General features: G+C 43.3%; 1 protein-coding gene and 2 non-coding genes across 9 annotated transcripts; all 3 read left to right on the top strand.

The window, feature by feature from the left end:
- The first annotated feature begins 247 nt into the window (after positions 1-247).
- ATG16L1 (autophagy related 16 like 1) lies at positions 248-21,599 on the top strand. Of its 7 annotated transcripts, none has more exons than XM_085070065.1 (19): positions 248-559; positions 1,572-1,665; positions 3,880-3,985; positions 5,435-5,508; positions 5,697-5,948; positions 6,839-6,904; positions 9,100-9,186; positions 9,932-9,988; positions 10,181-10,228; positions 10,928-11,030; positions 13,113-13,218; positions 13,338-13,408; positions 15,064-15,135; positions 17,101-17,221; positions 18,040-18,145; positions 18,643-18,792; positions 19,195-19,242; positions 19,603-19,704; positions 20,109-21,599. In XM_085070065.1, exons 1-19 carry the CDS (start codon positions 445-447, stop codon positions 20,200-20,202), a joined length of 1,872 nt encoding a protein of 623 aa, XP_084926191.1. In that variant the 5' UTR covers positions 248-444; the 3' UTR covers positions 20,203-21,599. The 7 variants fall into 7 exon arrangements, with proteins under 7 accessions (XP_084926191.1, XP_084926190.1, XP_084926194.1 ...); XM_085070064.1 differs by having other exon boundaries at positions 249-559; positions 9,097-9,186; XM_085070068.1 differs by lacking the exon at positions 9,932-9,988 and having other exon boundaries at positions 249-559; positions 9,097-9,186.
- Positions 11,236-11,506, top strand: LOC146433556 (small Cajal body-specific RNA 6). Its single transcript, XR_014854160.1, has one exon.
- Positions 13,777-14,038, top strand: LOC146433557 (small Cajal body-specific RNA 6). Its single transcript, XR_014854168.1, has one exon.
- Positions 21,600-22,025: the final 426 nt, after the last annotated feature.

The following is a 22,025-nucleotide window of genomic DNA, read 5'->3' on the forward strand; positions in this document are numbered from 1 at the left end:
GGCAGGGCGACGCTCAACATGGCATCGGGGACACTCTTAAGATGGCGCCCGCATGGAGGACACAAAATGGCGCGGCAAGAGGCCCCCTCTCCTTAGAAGGCGCTTGTTCTCCCACCTATGGCCAACCCCGCCCCTGCGCTTGCAGCGCGATTTCGAGCTTTCCGGTGTGGGGACACGGGTGGTGGGTTCAGCGGCTCCGGGGGCGGGAAGGGAGGGGGGGGACGGTGTCAGGCAGCGGCAGGACAGTCTCTGTCGCAATCACGGCGCGCCGCTCAGACGCGAGGGCCCCTGACGTAGCGCGGCGCCACGGCGGGGCTGGGGGCCCGGGCCCGGGCTCGGCTCTGAGGGGGCTTTCTCCTCCTCCGCCGCCTCCCCGTGCTCCCGTCGCTTCCCCGCGCCCCCGCCGCCCTCCGGCCCCCCCGCGCCGCCCGCCCCGCTGCGGAGATGGCGTCGGGGCTGCGCGCTGCTGGGTTCCCCCCCTGGAAGCGGCACATCGCGGAGGAGCTGCGGCGGCGGGACCGGCTGCAGCGTCAGGCCTTCGAGGAGATCATTGCCCAGTGTAAGCGGGGCCCGCGGGGGCGCGGCCGAATTGCGCTTCTTTTCTCTTTCACCGATTTCTATCAGTATCTTCAGGGAGCTCTGGGGGAAGGGTACGGAGTCTTCCTCGATGGAGATGTTCCAGAACTATTTGGATTCGATCCGGTGCTATGTGCTCAGGAATGACCCTGCTTGAGCAGGGAGGTGGGACTTGGTGGCCCGCTGTGATCTCTTCCTGCCCGAATCATTCTGTGATTGCTCCTTTTCTTCAAAAGTGGGAAAGCCGTGGTGGCACAGAGTCCCCGGGGCTTCGCCCGAGCCATTTTCACGGGGCTGCTTCTGCAATAACAGAAAAGCTGGGATTTCTGCTTTATCGAGGAAAATAAGTAGTTATTTCAGTTCTTTCAGAGGCTGAAGCGCTTTGTGCTCTGGACAGTGGTTGAATATCTGAATTGTCTGCACAATTCCCACCCAGTTGCTTGTGGAACTGAGAACAATGGTGCTATTGACCCTGCTCGTGGTCTTTTGGTCTATCCACGGGCCAGCACTCTCTGTCCAGGGCTTTCCTAGCCACCCTTTTCCTACTTCGGCTCTGTAAGGATGGAAGAGGGGTCCCACACACTGTATGGGAAAGCACAGTCCCGGGCAGGACTCTGCAAACCCCTCCAAGACCCTGGTCTTGGCCTCTCTGCCAGGTCTGTTCTCCTGGTTACCATCCCTTGAGAGGCTGTAAAGAGTGAACTTTGAACTCTGTTTTAGCAGATAGCAATGCACTTGGGCAGTCTCTCTATTAAGCTTTCGTAAGACCACTCCTACACAGCATCTGGGTTAATGAGAAATGCCTGGGGTTTTAGGTGGATGGTGACTGAATCAATTGAGATCAAAGAGGAGGGAGAACACACTGATGTGGTGGAGACTCACGTAGCATTTGGCTATGTCAGAGTAATTAAAAGGACTAGATCACAGCTGGCAGGAGAAGGTGGTAATCTGGATTTCCTTTCTGGTTGTCTTAAGCGCCCTTTTTGCTCCCGCAGATAACAAGCTGCTGGAGAAGTCAGACCTTCATGCAGTGCTGGCTGATAAGCTTCAAGCAGAAAAATACGACATGCAGAGCAGACATGAGATCAGGTATGTAACACTCCTTTTTGTCAGCAGCTGTCTGTTGCCTAACCACTGATGCCTCATACCAAGAACTCCTGGGTCCCTAAAGTGACTTGGCACACAACAAACTGGAATTCTGCTGGACTAAAAATAAGTTACAGCTGTGTCTAAGCCTGTGATAAAGTTACAGTGTGTTTAGAGTATGCAGCATAAAAAGGTCTGGCCAGGTTTGGGAAGGAAGCTGATTTATCACAAATTCATGGAACAGAGGTTGACCACAATGATTCTGCTGTTTCTGATTTGCTTGCCTTGTAACACTTATAGTGCTTGGCTCCTGTTCCTAATGAGTATGGGATGGTTTAATAGTTTAGTGTCTTTCAGTCTGTGTCATTACATGAAAGGGGAGAACAGAAATAAACCATGATTGTGAAGTGTTGGTCCTAAGCAAGCACCAGCTGCCAAAAAGAAGGTGTCTTCTGCCTGCTTTGTAGCAGGATTTCTTGAGAAGCTTCCTCTGTAACCTGGGATTAGCACTCTGGTGCTGCAGGCAGTGGTTGTGCTGCTGGTTCTGCTGGCATTTGACTCCACAGCAAATGCGTGTGCTAGAAGTGTCCCTTGGACAGCCTGTCTGTCCTACAGGTGAAGGCTGGTGGGCTCTACCCTTGGTGTACCTGAAGAGAAGGCAGGACCCAGGAGCTCAGAATTCCATCTTCTGTAAGAATTGCTTCCTCTGTTGAGTTCTTTTTGCTCTTGTCCTGAAACCAGGACCCCACTACAGCAGGGAACTGTATGAGCATGTCCAGTTGGTATACAAAACAAATCAATATAGCAGAGAAGGAGCTCCTGGGTTTACAGGAATTGCAGGCAAAACTCCAGCAGGATGGAGTTAACACCCATGTGAAAGTTCCCAAAGGCTTTCTGATGGCTGCAGTTGTCTTTAACCATTTCAGTTTATGGGAATCATATTCTAGTTGAATGCCAGCTCTAAGAGATGAGGCTGGACTAAATGTGGATGAGAAGAGAGGCACAGAAGCAGTATCTGAAAGTAAATACTGAGTTGAACTCTGATACTGTGCTCAATATATGACAGATTTTTGAAACAGAATTATTTTTCTAATCCTAGGTAGATGAGGAAAAGTGTTTTTACTTTCCTCAAGGCCAAGGGGTCATGTCTAGTTCTGGCTATAGGGGTGTGCATGGCTGGAGCTATAGGATGTATTGGGTATTACCACAAGACTTGGCCTCCTCTCTGTTAACACACATTTTTTTTGGAAATGCAGTTAGTGCAGCATTAGTTCAGTGAGGTGTTGGTTGGTTGAGTTTTTATTTTTTTTGGAAGAGTATTAGTTTGCTGATACCACTGTGAGGCCTTTGGGTGGATTATCTGTTTCTCCCTGGACTGTTACAACACCAAATGACTGCAGGAAGGGATACAATTACCTTGTTCTGTTTGTCCTGTATAATGGTGTTGAAGTTAAAGTTACGATTTTTTAAAAAGCTGTAATTCAAAATTTAGCTGATAATGTGCTCAGAGCCTGTGTGTGTGTATGCTTTTAAAAAACCCTTTTTTTTCTCTGTTCCTATCTCTTTGCTTTCAGAGACGTGAGTGATAAATGTTACACTCTATAGCTCTGTGTGTGGGGATATAAATGTTCTGGTATGTAGAAATTCAATATTATCTTGCAGTAATAGTGTTGGAAAACACAATTAGTAAGCACTTCAAAACTTACACACTAAAAGAGCGTAGTCAGGCCAATGGAGAAGTGACTTGTCACACCTGGGGCTGTAAACCCAAGAACCTGGGAATACACCCTCGGTTTCCTGGCTTTTGGTTCTATACCCTCTCCAGACATCTCTCATCTTCAAGGTCCACCAGCTCCTTCCAGAACAAATTGAGGTGGTAAAATGTTTGTAATTGTTCCAGAATTTAGAAAGTGTACTTCTAAGACTCAGTAGTCTTTACACATATTTAAACAAAGGCTAGTTATCGTCCATTTGAGTTTGAATTCTGGTTTAGAAATGCACAAAAAGTGAATCTTGTCCTCAGGAAATGTAACTTTCCAGTACTGGCCTTTTGGCTGGTGAGGAGTGCGTGGTGTGGGAGCCAGCTGTGGCTTGGTTTGTTACAATCACCTGTGTCCCTGGTGTACATAATATCCAAGGGAGGCAATGCTCTGACTCTGTCAAAGGCTCAGAAACAGCTGGATTCTAGTTAGTGACATCTCTTCTTTCCAACTGCAGCCCAGGACATGATGGCACATGGAACGATGCTCAGCTGCAGGAACTGGCCCAGCTGAAGATAAAGCATCAAGAGGAGTTGACTGAGCTGCACAAGAAACGTGGCGAGGTTGAAAAGTCTTCTCGTGTTCTCTGTTATCCGTGTGTGGCCTTTTGGGAGCCTGACCTTGATTTTACCAGGCTCATTAATCATCACTTTTTCCTCCTTTATTCTAAAACGTTTTTAGGCTTCCCCAGTTTTTGATTATTAAAACCAGCCAGAGATGGGTTGGTCTGTAACACTGTCACCAGGTGATGAGAGCTTACATTGTCAGCATAGCATGCTTTTTAAGTGCCGAATTTTGTTTTTCATTAATAGGTTTTTAATTGTATTAGGGGAGGAAGGAACTGATCTGGGCCATAGAGCTGTGTATGACCACAAGGTGTACCTTGAAAAGACTTGAGATGAGTGGGGTATAGGGGACTGTGTGTGGTTTCACTGGTCTCACTTCGCTTCACCGCTGCTGTGGCAATGGACAGAATAAACAAGCACCAGCCAAGGTTGAAAGAGCCATGGTGCTAGGCTGGAAAGGGAGTACTGGTTAAGAGCCCGGGAGTTCTGTCTCTGTGACACTTGGGCCTGGAAGAGAGGAAAAGCCAGGGGGCCTTGGGTTTGTGTTTTGAGGTTTTTTTGACAAGGAGATTTGGAGACTTCAGTGACAGAATTGGGTTTCTGAAAGGACAGCAGTGGACTTGAATGAGTCCAGAAGCTGAATGGGATGGCACATTTTTATAGGGAAAAGGTGTGAATGAAAAATGCTATCATGCTCCTTTGATCACACCCCACTTGAAGTGTGTTGAAGTTCCAGTGTCAGCAATTCTGAGCTTTCCAAAGGAGACTGTTTTCTATAGGAGGTGTGCACCAAGTAGTCAGGGGACTCAAAATTCTTTCTTTGCCCCCAACCTGGTGTCCTAAAACCACTTACCCAGGCAGACACTCTTTCCAAAAATCAGTCTTCCTTCTTCCTGTGCAACTGAGGCTGTGCTGCCAGGTAAGCTGTGAGCTGGCAGCTGCAGCTCAGCAGTATTGGCCTCTGTCCCTCTGTTCCCTGTGCTCTGCAGGCACTCTACCAGCAACTTTCTTTGTGAGAAAACTCTTGGTGGCATCTGTGTTCACAGTGTGAGCTGCATGTCTCCTGACATGGCTGTCTGGCCATAACAGGATGATTTGTTTCTTGGTGGTCAGTACTCATTTGTTGTTTACTTACTTGACAGTTTTTAGTTTCTGTATTGATTTTTCCACTACACAAATTTCTTTCTAATATGCATTCTGTTTGATCTGGCTGTTAATGAAACTTTTTGAGGGAAGAGGGTGAGATATCAAAGGACAGCAGGTTTTCGACAACTCGTTTTTTGAAAGTGGATTCTCCGATTTAATGACCTGTGTAGCAGATCTGCATAGAAAGCTGGGGTAAAAAAAGACCTGAAAGGTGTGATCCATGCTTTTAATGCTAGATTGATCTGTGGGTTGTCCACTGACATCCCTGCAGCTTGTAATGCAATTTTCTCCTCTCCATAGCTGGCCCAGTCTGTAATTGATCTGAACAACCAAATGCAGCAGAAAGACAAAGAGATGCAGATGAACGAAGCCAAGTGAGTAGGAATGTTTGGTCTGTGACCAGACTTCTGACAAAATTCTTTATTAGAGTTATAGTATTCTTTAGGAGTCTTAGCCCAGGGCTAAAAATGCCTTTGGGAGGCGTTATGCAAACAGCACAAGGAAGATGACACAGGTCCCAAAGGACATCCTCATTGTTTTATGTATTTTGTTGCCATTCCAGGATTGCAGAGTATTTGCAAAAGATTTCTGAACTGGAAACAGAGTGCCAGGAATTGCGTAGCAAACTGCAAGATCTTGAGCGAGCTAATCAGACACTGAAAGATGAATATGATGCTCTCCAGATCACCTTCAATGCCTTGGAGGAGAAACTAAGGAAAACTACTGAAGACAACCAGGAGCTGGTCTCACGGTGGATGGCAGAGAAAGCACAAGAAGCCAATCGTTTGAATGCAGAAAATGAAAAGGATTCAAGGTGAGATCGCTGACCTCTATTCGATAAAACCAACATGTTTTTCAGTTATTAGTGCATAGGATAAAACCAGATTTAGTTTTGACTTCTATTCTAGCACAACACAGTGAGAGTCCAGAACTTTCTGTTCCTTCTTCCAGCCAACAGACTGATGTTTTGTGAAAACATTCCTATCTTTTAAATGAATGAAACATATTCTTTTGTTTCTTGAGCAACATTTAATTGCAGCCTGAAGATCATAAATCAGATAGAAACTGTTCTGGGTTTTTTTGGCTAGTATTAGATTTGGACTTCTCTTGTTCATATTGCCTCTTATACTGTGTCTTGTTTTATACCTTTTTAACTTGACTAACTTCAGTGTTTTTTGCATTGCTCTAGAATAAGGTCTGACATGAGACTGAGCTATGTAAAACTTACTGCAAAAATAAGTTTATATGGCTTTTTTTCCTTGCAAAGTAATTTTTTGTCTGAGCTTATTCAGCTTATTTGCCAGCTAATGATACCTGGAAACTAAGAGCTATATTGCAAGTCTCACAGTAACTGGCAGTTTTGTATTAGCTTCACTAACATAATCATTATTTTGGCAAGTTCTTGACCTCCAAGCTAATCCATATTCATATGGATCATAAAGGGCCATAGGTTCACTTTGCCTCATTGCCTCACTTCCTCACTTGAGTGATCTTGTCCTATACTACTCACAGTAAGAAAACTGCCTCTTCTGCTCAGAGTATCTAGAAAAGCAGGATAAAAGCAGGGCACTGGACTAATTTTTTTTTTTTTTTTTTTTTAATCTGATGAAGCCCATCAAAACTGTGCTGGGTAGCCTTTGGAATGGGATTAAGGAAGTGTTGTTGCTTGGCTTTTTTTTAATAACCTTAGGTTCTCTTTCTTAGGAGACGCCAGGCCAGGCTCCAGAAGGAGCTGGCAGAAGCTGCCAAAGAGCCCCTGCCTGTTGAACCGTAAGCAGTCTTGATTTATACAGTCTCTTTTATCAGTTCATGCCTCAGGTTTATGCAGATGCGTGATAAATAGCATCTTTGTTATTCCTAACATTGGGTGATGTAGAGGAGTGTTTAAAATTCTGGTGTAAAGTCAGAAATGTGCAGTAACTCTCCCTACTTGAATTTACAGAAGAAGGAGCTCTATTAGGACTGAAAATAGATGCTTGGACTGAAAGTCCCAAGAATGATTCATATGATCAATAGATGTTGTTATAACAAATGTTTTTGTGCTGAGATATATGCCTTTGGTCTTTAAGATAGTTGTTCATGAAACAATTACTCTGGAGATGCCTGTATTTTAAAATGTTAAACTACAAATGTGCTCAAGGATTTCCTGTAGGAACAGGTACTGAGTGAATTAACCTGGGTGAAAGTACATGGCTTCTGTACTGGCAGGGATTTATTGTCTAAGGAAAAAACAGTGGAGTATTCTACCTGGTAAGCTGAAGAGAAATCCCTGTAGTCCCTCGTTCTTGCCCTGCTGTGTTTGGCCCTGGGTGGTGTTGGTTCAGGTGGCTGAAGTGGGCAGTGGGAGATGTGGGTGCTCTGAGTTGGGCTGATCAGGCTGTTGTTGTTTGCCCAGTCCAGAACAGCTGCACCTGATGCTTTGTTCTTAGGCCCTGCTGAGTGGTGTCGGAACAGCCTGCAGGCTTTTTCTGGAGGTCTTTTCTGTTCATGTTCAGAGTTATGTTGAGTGTTCTGCTGCAAGCCCTTCCGCAGGACAGGAGCAGTGTATCCCTCTGGAAGGGGGGCTATGTGAAGGGTTGGGAGAGGGAGGAAGGGCATGTGGAAAGGGAGTATGAGACACCTTATAGTAGAATTGCTTCTGTAAACTACTCAAACTCTGCTGCAGAGATGGTTTTGATTTCTTCTTTATGATTTTATAATTTGAGAGGGTTTGTTGTTATGTAAATGTGCTGCTTGCTAAAGGGAAAAACTGCACCATTTCAGGGGGTGTGCCCTGGTGTTTATATTTACTTTAAAATACATTAACATGGAAAGTTCTTTTGCTACACATAGTATTAATAGCAGAAACTTTAGATTTTTAAAAAGCAGAACTTGATAGTGTTTTATTGAAACACCAGCCTGATACATTCAATCAGCAAATATATTTTCCATAGCCTTTTCATGCATACTCTCCTCCAAAATCTTAGAATTAAAAGTGCAGCTGTATTCTGAAATGAGAGATAACAAATTATTTCATCCTTTTAAATGCTTTTGCAGCCGAGTGTTATCTGATGGCACAAATTGGTTATTTAAATGCTGCACTTAAACTTCTTGCACAGTCAAATGGCATTAGATTGGTATAGTGTGTTTAAAAATAGTTTGTCCTGAAAAATCATCATTGAAGAAAAAATACTAGGCTGTCAGAGCCCATGGTAACTAATGGGGGAAAATCTTCAGCATTAGCTGAGTAATTTAGCTGGATTAATTTATGGTGCATGTGTTTGAATCTCACACTTGTGTTCAGTTGACCACCAACACTTCCATGGAGAATGCCAAAACATCTCTCACACTTAATGGTGCAGCACTTGAAGTACAATAGTGTGGAAAGTATTAGGGTGTTCTTGGTGTAGGTGAAGGAGGAAAATTCAATCAAGCTCCTGTGCTTTTTTTTAAAACTTCCATGTTTTGAAACAGCAAAAAAGATGCTGATACCAGCTATACTTGGTGTTGCAGTAACGCATGGTTTTTTTTGTTCTGTTCTGTAACTGTTTCAGAAAATGTCATTCACTCAGTAGTGAAGCCTTGTTCTGATGTGATGGGTTGCTATATATAGTTAGTGCTACGGGCTGAAATTGGATGCCTCTAGTAAAGAGAATCTGGAAAGGAGGTCTGAAAACAGAAACAGGGGGATGTGGAAATACAGCCCTGCTGTCAGTGAAGTGGAATTGGCAGCTGGAAAGAAAAGACCTGAAATTTAGTTGCTGTCTGTATCTGTTTTCAGACATTGTATGTTGAGTGTTACATCTCTGACAGTGGCAGCTGGGTCAGTGTGTGTTGTCTGGATGTACCTGTTTGTTGCTACAGCTCCATAAACCTGGGCTGGGCTGCACATGGACACTGACAGGCCCTGGAAGATTCAGGCTATCCTGTCAATTCATGCTGTCATTGGCTGATTGGAAAGGAGGTGTTTTCTCTCACTTCAGCAGGGATGATGATATTGAAGTGCTTGCGGATGAAACTTCTGACACAGCTGAGGAAACCTCTCCAGTGCGAGCTGTCAGCCGGACATCCAGGTTTGTGACCAACAGATTCTTGTAGCATGTCACTGAGGAAGAGCAAGGGGCATAGGAGAGCTAGAACAATGTTGGGAATGTTACTTAGATTTTTAGTTGCCTTTAGGTGGAACATAGTTTAGTGCTTCCACCAGAGCAGTAGGAATCTCATGTGCTGTGTTCTCTGTTGCCATGCTTTAGATGTGCTGGTTTTCCTTTGCTATTTTAACTAAATTACCCTAGTGCCTGAAAAATCTGTGTTTAATCTTTAAAACAAATGTTTAAAAACCAAATATATTATAACATGGGTATTACAATGCCTGTTGTTTTATGCCTCCATTACTCTACAAGATATCAATGTGTCTTTGCAAATAGCTGGATTTAGCTGAAATGCTGAAAATAATCTTTACCCAGATGAAATGCATCTTGTTCTTCCTTTAAAATAGCAGTGAGTGGAAAGTAAGAGGTAGTTACATGAGACTGTGGATTAATTTGGATGAAACTTCACACTTGGCAGACTATTTTATCTAGACCTAGAAATTCACAGGGTGAGGTTGAGGGAAATTGAAGAAACTTCACCCACCAAATGTACTCGAGTTGTAGTTACTGATGACTTTTGCACTGATGCCTGCCTTGGTGTTCTGTCTCTGGGCTGGTCTGAGGGGAGGGAGTCTTTCCCAAGATGTGTTGCCATGAAATGTGTTTGTATTGATCTTTATGTGGAGAAGCTATTCACAAGGTTTAAACCTGTCCTCCCCTCCTTCAGTAAGCGACTCTCCCAGCCAGCTGGAGGCCTTCTGGACTCTATCAGTAATATCTTTGGGTAGGTTAGAACACTTTCACCTCCTTGTTTTGTATATTGGTTTCAATGTACACCAAAATCTTGGTGATGCAGGGAACACAAATATTTTTCAGCCTTTTTTCTAGCTTCTGCCTTTTTTTTTTCTTTTTTGTTCTCCTCAACTTCCTGTTTCTTCCATCTTGCCGTGTGCTGACCTCTGACCTTTCCCTCCAGTCTGTCTGAGTCTCCCCTTTTGGGACATCAGTCTTCTGATACTGCCAGGTGAAAACATTATCCGCTCTTAGTCCAGCATGTGATTGTATTCCATTGAAGTAACATGGAACCCAGGTGCATTGTGCTGATTAGATTCTGCAGTTGATAACTCTGGTTAGAAACGATCTACAGTGAGAGAGAAAATGTGCCCCTCTTTGTGGACAAAATACATGGGGTTTGCTCTTACTTTCCACTGTACTTTGGCCCTTTAATAGGGTGATTTAAAATAAGTCGTTGGGTTCTGTGCTTAGTATCCAGAGTGGAGCCAGTCCTTCTAAGCTAAGCTCTGCAGTAGATGGATGTCTTTGCTTAAATGGAGCAGCCCAAGCTTTGGAATAGAGCATTTTGCCGCCTGGGATGTAGTTCTGCAATGGTGTTGAGTCTTCCTGGACATAATGATGGAGTTGCAGTCAGTCCCATGTTTCTCTTCCTGTTGGAAAAAATTAAAACACTGCTCCAAAATGAGGTCAGTAATCAGTTCAGGTAACTTATGTGGTGAACTGTGAAATATCTAAAGCCTCAAGTGAATGTAGTGTTATAGGACAACACATGTTATATGATTAAAAAAAAAAAGAAAGTTAAAAGTACCTTCTCCCATTTTTTACTTGCTGTACAGAGTTGTTAAGTGACAGGTACAGATCAGGATGAACTCAAGAGAAGCAATGTTCATTTCTCATTTTAAAATGTTTCTGCTTTGTTTCATCTCAGGAGGCGTTCGCTGTCATCGGTCCCTGCTCTCCAGGATAATGTAGAGCCACATCCAGGTGCCAGTAAAGAAGTGAGAGTGCCCACTACTGCCATATGTGTCTTTGTGAGTACAGCAGAATTTCTCTGCTCTGCCATTCCTTGTTCTGATTTTGGAGGAAAAGAATCCTCTATGTGGGAACTCACACGCTGAAACTCTATTAGCACTGCCCAACAGGAAGGAATTCTTGGTTTGGTAGAAGCATTCATTCCATTTAATTCTTAGCCTGAATGTTTCTCAGAGCCAGTGTGCTTGATGTCTATCTTACTGAGGTCAATGATGACAAAGAAGTTTTCTGAGGGCACAGGGAAATTCCACCCCATTACCCACTTGGGTCCCAGCAGTCACTATTCTATCATGCCATAGTAGAGCTGTGATTGATGAAGAGATTGCTGACAGTTTGGGATTAATTCAGTTCCAGTTCTCCACAGTGAAGGGAGTCGTGGCACCAAATGTAATCCAACAACCCTGGTGAAGAGGAGCTCGTGGTGGTGGGGTGTCCTCATTTGCTGTGCATGATCAAAAGTTTTCAAGCTGAGACCTCCTTTATGTGTTCTTTGGCCTCACAAAACCAAACTTAAATTTCTGTGCACGATATTGTCACGTGACTGAAAGGAAATTGTCTTATAATGCAGCTGCTTGTTTGAACATGCCTCTGGAGCTTTCTTGGGCACTCCAGAGCTGCATGTGGGTTTTTCATGGATATGAAATGACTTTTTCTTCTCATCTAGAGTATCAGTATGGCTCACTGCAGCAGGAAGGCTTGTGTATTCTTGCCTGCCCTGTTACCATGTTGGAAATTGTGGATGGAGGGAGTAGCAATGTCACCTCAAGTGAGAATAGGGTCATGACTGAAGTGGCAGCTGGAGCTTGAATAGGGGGCATCAGGGGAGGAGTAGTTAGGCTTTAGCTCCAGTGTTTTGAGTCCAGGTGGACGGTCAAGACATGTCTGTCTAGGTCTGGCAGAGCATTCCCGGAATTAATACAAGGTCTCTGTGGCAGAGATCTGGCAGATGCAGGGAGCAGACTGGATTGACCTTTGGAGAGGCAAGTAGGAGGTGGAAAAGGTAGTCAGTTCAGCAATCATTCCCAGGCATAGCTTCTAGGCAAGGCCTTTCACCAGTTTTGTTGTGAATGCCTCCTCTGCATTTGCTGAAAGATCAGATTTGAAGTGTGGGATGAGTCTTAAATAAGAGCTGGCAGACCACATTAATTTAACAAGTTCCATAAAAATCCAAGTTTCCAGAAAAGCTGGTTTTGAAAGACCAGTTACTGAGAATACTTGAAAAATTATTAAGATTGTGGTGGTAATACATAAATTAAAAAAGGTGGTAATACAATAATTAAGAATGTGGTGGGTAAGTAGTATAAAGTTGTGAAATTAACAGAGGAATAAAAAAGGAATGAATCGTGAAATTCTCATAGGTTTTAAAACGTTACAAATTCAGAACATTAAGCTGTGAGAAGCAGGGGTGCTGAGGAGTCAGTGCACCTGCAGAGAGGACGCACAGCTTAAGCCCAAGTCCTGTGCAAAGAGGTGCTGTCACATCTTTGCTGGTACTGCTTAATCACAGCACAGCATTATCACCAAAACACCTAGTGAACACAGCAGTACATCTGCTGTGCTGTTTCCTAGCAGACCTGCCCAACTCAGGCCTGATTTGAGTGTTCTATGGTTGCATGAACAGATTGGAGCATGTTGCATGGCTGTCTCTAGATGGAGGTTTGAAAAGTTACTTTCCTTCTACAGCACATCACTTTTTACTGTTTCTTGTCCTGGTTTTGTTGTTGGTTTTTTTTGTTTTGTTTTGTTTTTTTGTTTGTTTTTTTTTTCCTGGTGTGACTTCAGAGCCTAAGCTTAGGAAGCATTGTAAGGCTTTTGGTAGTTTGTTATTGTTGCTGAGTCCTTCCTGCTGTTTTTCTTGATGTGTCTTTGTTTTTTCTTCAGATAAGGATCAGACTTTTTGCTGTCTGTACACCACCAGCCACAGCAGAATTTCAGTCTGTGGCTTTATTTCCTATATCCTGCTGAAAGATGCACGGCAATGATTCTGTGTAACCTTTAAGTTCTGTAGCTTTCTGATCTGTGGGTTATGGGTCTGTGCTAATTCCCTTTTGGCTGGCTGTTCTGTTCCTCCCCCTCCTCAGGATGCACATGATGGGGAGGTGAATGCAGTGCAGTTCAGCCCTGGCTCCCGGTTACTAGCAACAGGAGGCATGGACCGGAGGGTTAAGCTTTGGGAAGTCTTGGGAGGTAAACCTTTTTGCTTTGGGGTATTGTGGGATGCTAAATAAACTCGTATTATGGGTCACTTTGTGTCAGCTTCTGGTTTAACCCATTGCTTAAGTTTTTGTTCATCTTTCTCTGTGCAGATAGGTGTGAGCCCAAAGGTTCCCTTTCTGGCAGTAATGCTGGGATTACAAGCATAGAATTTGATAGTGCTGTGAGTATCTGTGCAATATCCACTGTTTTAATTGGGAATAAATTAATGGAATTACTTTAGGTTTTTTCTACTATCATTTCCATTCCAATTGAAAAGTTACCTAAGGAATGAGTTAAAACATGAAAGTAGCTGAAAGTAGTTAAAGTTGTACAAAAGATCCTTATTTGATAAGAGGCAGCCTGTAATTCTGATCCTTGCTTTACAATTCAGATAGTGATATGCAGCTCAGAGATTGGCTTTTATGGGTTTTTATTAAAGTAAGAAATCAGTCTTCAGCTTTCTACTGAAGCTGACAAAAAACCACAAAATAAGCAAATACACTGAGGCTTTATTTCTGTGAAGTTTTATTTCCATAAGTGTTTTACTGAGGTCTGTGATGAGTAGTAAAAGGTCTGATTATCCCAAGACTTGCAGTGCCATACCCTTTTCTCCCAGCAATTTCTCCCCAGCCTCAGCACAGCAATGGTGTGGCTGGCAGAGTGTTTGCTGACAGCATGAGGTGTGCTCAGTCATGTTCACCTGGAGCAGCGGAGACATGGCTGGGATCAGCATCCCACAGTCCTGTTTGAAGGAGTTTAGGGTCTTGGATTGGTCTAACTGGACATGTGATCTGACTTTTCTGCTGAGACCTCTTCCATAACACAAAACTGATACAATTTCTGCCGTGTGGTGATTCTATGTGCTAAATTATGATACGCACCCAAGAGGATCCTTCCTTTGGACTCTGCCCACCAGTACATTAGAGATGTGCTGGTAATCTGCAGAAGAAACAACTTCCGCGTCTTGGCAAGTTGCTTGAACACATTTGCGTTGAGATGCTGAGGAATTACAAGGATTCAGGAAAGTCTTTTGAGATGGACAGAAGTGCAAACATGAATTTTGCGGTGACCATTCTCCATCATGGATAACTTGTGGGAGCCCTAAGCCTAAAGCCATGAACAACTCAATTTCTCTCTCCTCAGACATATTTAATTTTTGGAATCTTTGCTTAAAATGTTAGAATTTTAATGAAAATTGCAAGAATCCGGCTAATTCCACTCTAAGATCTGTCTAAGCAGTTGGAGTAGATAATGCAGGGCTTTTTCCCTCTTGGGGAAAAAAGCCAACCAACCAAAAAAAACCAAAACCAACAACAACAAAAAACCACCAAAAAACCACAACAAAAGAAAAAAGTGGAAAAAAATCTCCACAACAGATGAGGGTGAACTAAAACGCAGTTTTTCAGTGCAGCAGAAGTGAAAAGAGAATGTAGTTTTTTTTGGTCCGGTTATTGTTATAATTGTATATTGTTATACATTTTTCTTGTTACAATAAATAGATCGTTTTAGCTATAGCCATGATTCTAAAAACCCTCCCATTTTGGTGAAAAGCAGATGCAATAGCCCTTTGGGAAGGGTTACATTCGCTTTCCATATTGGCATTTGATACTGTGGTTTTGGTTTTATTCTTTTTCTCTCTCTCTCTTTTTTTTCCCTCTCTCTCTCTCTCTCTCTCTCTTTCTTTCTTTCTGTCTCTCTCTTTCTCTCCCCTCCGCTCTCCCTTTTTCCCCTCCCCAAAATAGCACTAATATGGTTTTAATGATTTGTTGGAAATATTTGAGTTTGGTTTGCATATTGACTAGCAGAAGGAATTACAAATGTGTTTTGTGTTCACAGGGTTCCTACCTCTTAGCAGCTTCAAACGACTTTGCCAGCAGAATCTGGACAGTTGATGACAATCGATTACGGGTGAGTCTTGTGAGGCAAAGCACTGCACAGGTTGTTTCTGTCTTATATTCCCAGTTTTGTCTTAGGGGGACGTGGCAATTTGGAATTTGGGCATTTACAGACACTTTTAATAGCTTTTTTTGTTGAGAGGTCCTTAATCTCTTAAAGGTCTTCAGAGCAAGACCTAAAATACAGTGTTTGTCTCCACACAGCCTTGCAGGAAGCTCCAGTTACTGTGTATTTTCCCAACAGAGCCCCCCAACTAGCAAAACTTTGCCATATAAAGCGCACTGTTGTGTACCCCTCTGGTGAAGTTTAAATGTGCCTTATGGTTTATGGAGAGCCACCTCAATGTTTCAGCCTCACTCAAAGGAGAGGCTGCTGAAAAAGGCTTTGCAGAAGACAAAGAGGGACTTCTGTTTTAAGACAGGAGCAGCATTTTTGGAAATGAGCCCTTTGCCTGGCTGTCCAAGGCAGCAAGCCTCAACATGCTCGCCATTATCTTCAATGTCTTTTGAAAGGCTCCTCCTTTCTTCCCAAATACTTTGTATTCATATTCTTCTCTAACACTTGGCTCTGACTTAAAAATTATCCTTTGATTGACCAAAAGAAAAGTTTCTTCACAGCTCTCCAAGAGCTTTCTTTTATTGTCATTTCCTATGTACACTTTTCCTCAACTTTTTATTTTGGGAAGATGCTACTGTGATGTTCCAATCTTCTGACATTTCAGTGCTGGTTATAACCAACAGATGCACTGTAATTCACTGGGTGGTTCTCAGTGTGGAGATGTCAGGTCTCAGTTAGGAAAGTGAAGAGTATCAGTTCTTTTGCACCTTCTCCTTGGCTGCAAAACCTACTCCTGGATGTGAATTAACAGTGAGTACAAGTTTAGCTGACATAGATCACTCATTGCAAAAAGTTAGTTATATCTGCAAATGTTTGCCTGGCTTCGCATAATCCTCCTGTAATTCTTTGGAGCGCATTGATTGTTTGCTGAGATAAAATAGCGCTCTCTGTTTTGAGCGTGAGCAGTGTGGACTTTTCATGGCTTGCACGTGAGCTTTCAGTAAAGCTGAAATCACTGTAAACTTTGCAAAATCTCCCTGCCTAAATGCAGGTACCTGTATGTGAAGTCTGTGGAGCAAGGGCAGAAGAGAAATGCAGAGTGAAAGATAGATCCTCCTTGCTGTTCCTTTTTTAAGGCAAAGTGGTCTTTTTGGGATGATCATTGTGTATGTGTTGTGTATCAGGTTTGGGTTTTTTTCCCAAACTTTGCTCCCATTTCTTTCCATTCTTATGAGCTTTTATTTTGTGTTTCCCCAAGCTCAGATTGTTTTGTGTAATTTAATACTCCATTGAGTATTTTAGAAAAATCTAACTATATACAAAGATTTCTGTCTTGTTCTTCATAACTCCTACTTTAGTAATTCATTATCTGTTTTGTGATTTGGTATGTAAATACTGAGCAATTCTCAGGGAATGTGGTTCATGTTCTCAGCCCCACAGAGCCTCCCTCTTCACTTACAGAAGCTGCTGCAGGGAGTTTTTCTGAAATCCCTGGTTGTCTCAGCTTTCAGGCTCGAAGATGTAATAACAGTTGAGACTCAATACCCTGTTGTGTCTGTGAAGGAAGCTCCATATGGAGGCAGGAAGGCACAATTTCCATTTTCAGCATGCTTTAACCCCTTCTCATCAGTTTGTCCTGCAAGGCTGTGTTGCAGTTGCCATCTGTGCTTGAAATGTAGGTGTACAGAGTGTTGAGGAAGGAGTTGGCAGGTTCCTGAGTAGCTGGAGAAACTGCAGCCAAAGGTGACCTGTGTTTCCCAGCTCCAGGCTGGACTCTGTGATAATTAACACTCCTACTAAGTGTTGATCTCTGTTTTACTGTAATAGATATTTTTCCACAAAACAATGCAGTAGACATGCAAATTACGATGTGAGCAAGTGGAAATACTCAGTTTCACCATGTCAATCTCCTGTCCCCAGCACACCCTGACAGGTCACAGTGGTAAAGTTCTGTCAGCCAAGTTCTTGCTGGACAATGCACGCATTGTTTCGGGAAGTCACGACCGGACCCTCAAGCTCTGGGACCTCCGCAGCAAAGTTTGTAAGGAAGCCTAACTTCTGTCCTTCATCCACGTTCTGTGCTTCTGCTGAATCCTTGTGGCAGTCTGGCATCAGATCAATTATTGAATCTTCTTGCTAGTATAAAAATAGAAAAAGCTAGCAGTCCTCCCATTTTCTGTTTTTCCTTAAGTAACTGAATTATTTCTGCCTGTTATCTGGAATAAGAAATCCTGTGTGTGCAGGAAGCACTGTTAATGCTATTACCCTGAGAGCAGCAGTTTTTGGGAGTGTTCTTTGTTTACCAGTCTGGGGATGGGTATTTTAGTCTTTCACTAAAATCTTTGAGCCAGGCCAGGGTATTTAACCCTGAGGTAGATGGAAGTGTCTCTTGGAAACATACCAAAAATTTCAACTTCTCAAATGAAGGAATTGCTAGGATCCAGGCTTTTCTTTGGGAGAAACACCTTATTTCCTTGGCTTTCCTCCTATTGCGGGCTCATAAACCCATTTGCACTGAGGTAGCAGTTGAGATTCAAGGTTACCTTGATACCTGAATCGCAAACATAGGTCAAGGAGACAGATTCAAGTTGTTTAATAGCAGCAAATTATAGCTGGTTAAATGTGAAGTAACTGTCACGGGAACATTTAAAGTCCCAGCAAAGAGCTTGAGAAGGGCAGAGAGGTTATTGAAGACTTAATCAGGATTATTTTAAGACAGTTTGCCCTGTGCCACTCCTTGGGCACTGCTCTGTGTGGCCTGTGTGCATGTGGGGGTGGTTTAGGGATTATTTTCTGTCCATTTTCATCAGTTTGGACAATGTGAATTTAATTGTGTCACCATTGGTTTCTCTTTTTTAGGTATAAAAACAGTGTTTGCAGGATCTAGCTGCAATGACATTGTGTGTACTGAGCAGTGTGTAATGAGTGGACATTTTGATAAGAAAATTCGTTTCTGGGACATCAGGTAAAACTATTGTAGGAGAGCTTATGGTGTAGGAATGGTTATGGGTTTGCTGTCAGGTTAATCTGAGCTAGGGAACTCTTCTTCCTGACCTTGGCAGCTGAGGAGACTGTTGTAAAAGGTGCAAAAAGCCATCGAAAGAGACTTTTGTTACTACTTTTATGCTGTTTCGTATTATGGGTTTGAGATTTTTTTTTGGAGGGGGATGCTATTTCTTTTCTGAAGAGGCAGCCTGCTTGCTGGTAAGTCTTCTGCATTGGTCAGTACTTGCTGTTCTAGGGTGGGGTTGTGAGGAAGGTAGTGTCAAACTGTTAGCTGGAAATGCTATCCACAAGGTGGGATCTAGCTTGGGAAATAACAAAAGGTAAGAATAAACCAGTAATCCTTTTTCTCCTCATCTACATTGGGACAAGTGAAAGTTTTGATGCACTGGTTTGGCTTCTGAACCCTAGTTCACTGGTTTTTTTTTTCCTTCCCTATTTTTTTCTTTTTGTCTTTAGGACTGAAAGCATAGTAAAAGAACTGGAGCTGCTTGGAAGGATCACAGCTCTGGACCTGAACCCGGAGCGAACAGAGCTTCTGACCTGTTCCCGTGATGATCTACTCAAGATCATTGATCTGCGGGTCAGTACTGTCAAGCAGACATTCAGGTGAGTGTGTTCTTCACAGGAACACTGTGAATTTCAGAACCTTATGTTGTGGGTTACCCCTAGTGCTGGAGTGGTTTTTAGGACCTCTGTGGAGAGAGCAGTCTCCTCACTTTTTTTTCTAGATGGGTGGCAAAGCTCTTTAGAATGTCTAGAAAAAGCAAAGATCTGCTTTAATGGATCTTCTCATGTGTCTCTTTCAAGAAGGCAGCTTGGCTTAGAAGTGTGGTCTAAAGGAAAGAATTTCTTTCAGGTGCCATTGAGAGGAGGGTATATGAGAAACATGAATTGGGATAAAGGGATGCTGGAATTTATTCTGAACCATGCAGAAATCCTTAGCATTGCCTTTAGTAAGTGTCCCTTCTCGTAAATGAGTTAACAATTACCTGATTTTTAACTTGCCAGTGCCCAGGGATTCAAATGTGGCTCTGACTGGACGAGAGTTGTGTTCAGGTAAGGTGAGACATAAACAAGATACCTGATAAACCTTTCCCCAGCCAAACTGAGTGATTCCTGATGCTTGGCTGCACTGGTCCCCACTTACAGCTTGAAAAACTGGGGCAGAGTTTGTAGTTTGCCCAAGGTTACCTCTTGGTCAAGCCAGAGTGTATATGTGGACATTGATCCAATGTCTTGGAAATTATTTCAAAGTGCTTTAAGTCTTAGTATTAGTGGGTGAAATTAAATAGTCTGAAAAGACTATTTAATGCCAAGTTGCTTGCTTAGGAAGTTGTGGGTGGAATGATGATGAATGCTGAAAATTGCTGACTTGAAAATTGTTCTTTGCCCTCTGCACCTCATCTGATCTCACAGCCCTGACGGTAACTATGTGGCTGCTGGCTCAGCTGATGGGGCCCTCTACATTTGGAATGTGCTTACTGGGAAATTGGAGAGGACGCTTGCAAAATATCACAGGTGAGGGGATGTGGGACATGGAGCCTAGGGTGGGGATCTGGGTTGTGGATCTTGCTGAGCTATGAAAGAGTTGGAGTTGTACAGCTTTGCAGCTTTTATTGGCACATGAGAATTATTAATGTGCAAAGTCTTTGTGAATCCATGGCACTATTCTATGGATTGAATTAGAATAGATTTGTTGTTACCTTGTTAAACTGAGATATGATTCTAATAAAGTGCATTCAAAACATTTTGAAGAAATTGTACCTCCCTCAGACTTATTAAAAGCCCAAGTCTCTTGAGATCTGAGAAAGTGGTTGGGTTTTTCTTTTTGGTAATAAGAGTATTACAATATTTCGTTCCAGTGCTAAGTGCTGTTGAGAAAATCAGCTTTCTTGTAAACTTACTCCTACCTTCTCTTTCAGTTCTTCTATCAATGCAGTCGCGTGGTCGCCAGCGGGTGCCCATGTGGTCAGTGTGGACAAAGGAAACAAGGCTGTGCTGTGGTCTGAATTTTGACTGATGGAGGGTGGAAGGTTCTCTGTGTGGTGGTGCTGGTCCACGGCAGCACAGCATGGACATCCGAGCCCAGATCCATCTGGAGTTGGGATATTGACAAGCGCATGGGCTTTGTTTTCCAGAGGGAAGCTCTAAAGCAATGGAGAAAGGAGCCTGAGTCAGAGACTTCTCAGGACTGTAACTGCACCATAGCACTCAGACTCAGCATGGGATTAGCTGTTCTGGATGGAGAATGCTACTTAGTCATGCCTTTACATGCAGTATCTATGCACCATGTGGAGCTGAAGATACTAGCAGGATTCCTCACCAGACAGCTGTGCCAAATATCCTGTCCCACAAATGTATCTACAGCACTTCTGAAGTGGAAACTTTGGAAAGAAGTCATTGTGTATGCTGATTTTAAAGCATGTCCTGTCTCCTGTGCTGTGTTCTGAGGGCCTAGTTCAGGCATGGGGTGAGATCCTGAAACACGTCCTAGGCAGTGTGAAGTGTTCGAACAGCTTTTAAAGAGTCCCATGGGAGCATGGCTCTGGCAGCTCTGCCTTTGAGTCATCAGCTCAGTTTGGATCTGTTCTGATCCCAGCACAGGCTCTCCAGCACTGTCATGTGAACGCTATGTATCAGTTCTTGAGGCAACGGTCTGTTCTCCAGGACTTCTGCACCCTTGTGTTGAAATGCCCTTCAACAGTTAAGGCATCACAAAATAGGAGGTTTTTAATCTATTTATACCACAGGCATTTTGATTACTGGGCATGAGTAGACAGTTCAGCTAGTTGAGGTTGTTGCAGAAGTTATGCTGCAGTGATGAGGAATGTAGTCATCCTGTGACTTCAGTCCTGGAATACAGATGTTTGGTCCCTTTTTCTGTTCATCTGTCCTGTCATAGCAGCTGTCAGTAGAACACAGGGGAGCAGTGGGGTCAAATCCCAAATCCATTGTTTTGGTGCTGGCTATTCCAGGCCACTTGTCCCCTTCTTGAGCACACATGCAGTATTCCCATTTGCACTGGAGCCCTCTGTGGTACAGAGCGGTGTCTTGGCTCTGTCCCTATTCTGGTACCGTAAATCATGATGTGACTGAGTGTGAGCTACCTGGCATATCTTTATCCAGCCAAACCTTTCCACATTGTCTGGGCCTCAAGACAAGCCACCAGCGTTCTATTGCCTTTTTGTTTGCACTTTACTTTCTTCTTTCCTGATAGTGTTTTGCTATGGAAGTGTGTTTGTTGGAGGGGCTGGGTTGGGGGAGCTTCTCTGACAGGCTCCCTCTAATGCAGCCTTTCATTCAGACACTTTCTGCAGAGGGTAATTAGAGTATATGGGGCAAAGTTTTTATTTATTCAGCTGCCCATAAAAACTTGATTGTAAATAAACCTGTGTTCTGCTTTTAAAATCCCACACTTCTCTGATTCATTTATTTGTGTATCTGTGTGCAAGGTCTTGTTGGGAATGAGCACAGAGGGGAACCTGAAATGTCATTCTCATAATGAATTGTGGATTTGTGTTCACCCCCATTGTGGGATTTGATGTAGTGGGGGAAAGAGGATAATGCTCTTATCTTGGGGTTGGATGTCCTGCAGCTGCCAGCCCGGGCTTGCCCTGTCTCAGGAGTCCTGCCTTGAGACTGAAGGAAGTCTTGCCACACTGAACAAGTTCCCCTGTCTGTCCTTGAAAGGTTGATGTGTTCTTGGATGTTTTAGATAAACTACTGAACTGAGGAAATCAGGATCTGTAGTTCAAACACTGGTGAAAATAGGTGGCTTTTTCCGCTGCGAGACTTCAGCTGCTACCTTGTCAAATTTTAAAGTCAGGAATAGGAGTTGC

Source organism: Lichenostomus cassidix, chromosome 9 (genome assembly GCF_008360975.1).
Source record: "Lichenostomus cassidix isolate B80296 chromosome 9, HeHo_3.0, whole genome shotgun sequence".
In the NCBI taxonomy this organism is placed as follows: Eukaryota; Metazoa; Chordata; class Aves; order Passeriformes; family Meliphagidae; genus Lichenostomus; species Lichenostomus cassidix.

What these genes read in the sequence shown, in the direction of transcription:
- ATG16L1 (XM_085070064.1), top strand. Translation starts at nt 445, where the DNA reads ATGGCGTCGGGGCTGCGCGCTGCTGGGTTCCCCCCCTGGAAGCGGCAC. An exon ending in TCTATCAGTAATATCTTTGG is followed by an intron (nt 9,989 to 10,180) that starts GTAGGTTAGAAC and finishes CTTTCCCTCCAG; the next exon opens with TCTGTCTGAGTCTCCCCTTT. An exon ending in GCTTTGGGAAGTCTTGGGAG is followed by an intron (nt 13,219 to 13,337) that starts GTAAACCTTTTT and finishes TTCTCTGTGCAG; the next exon opens with ATAGGTGTGAGCCCAAAGGT.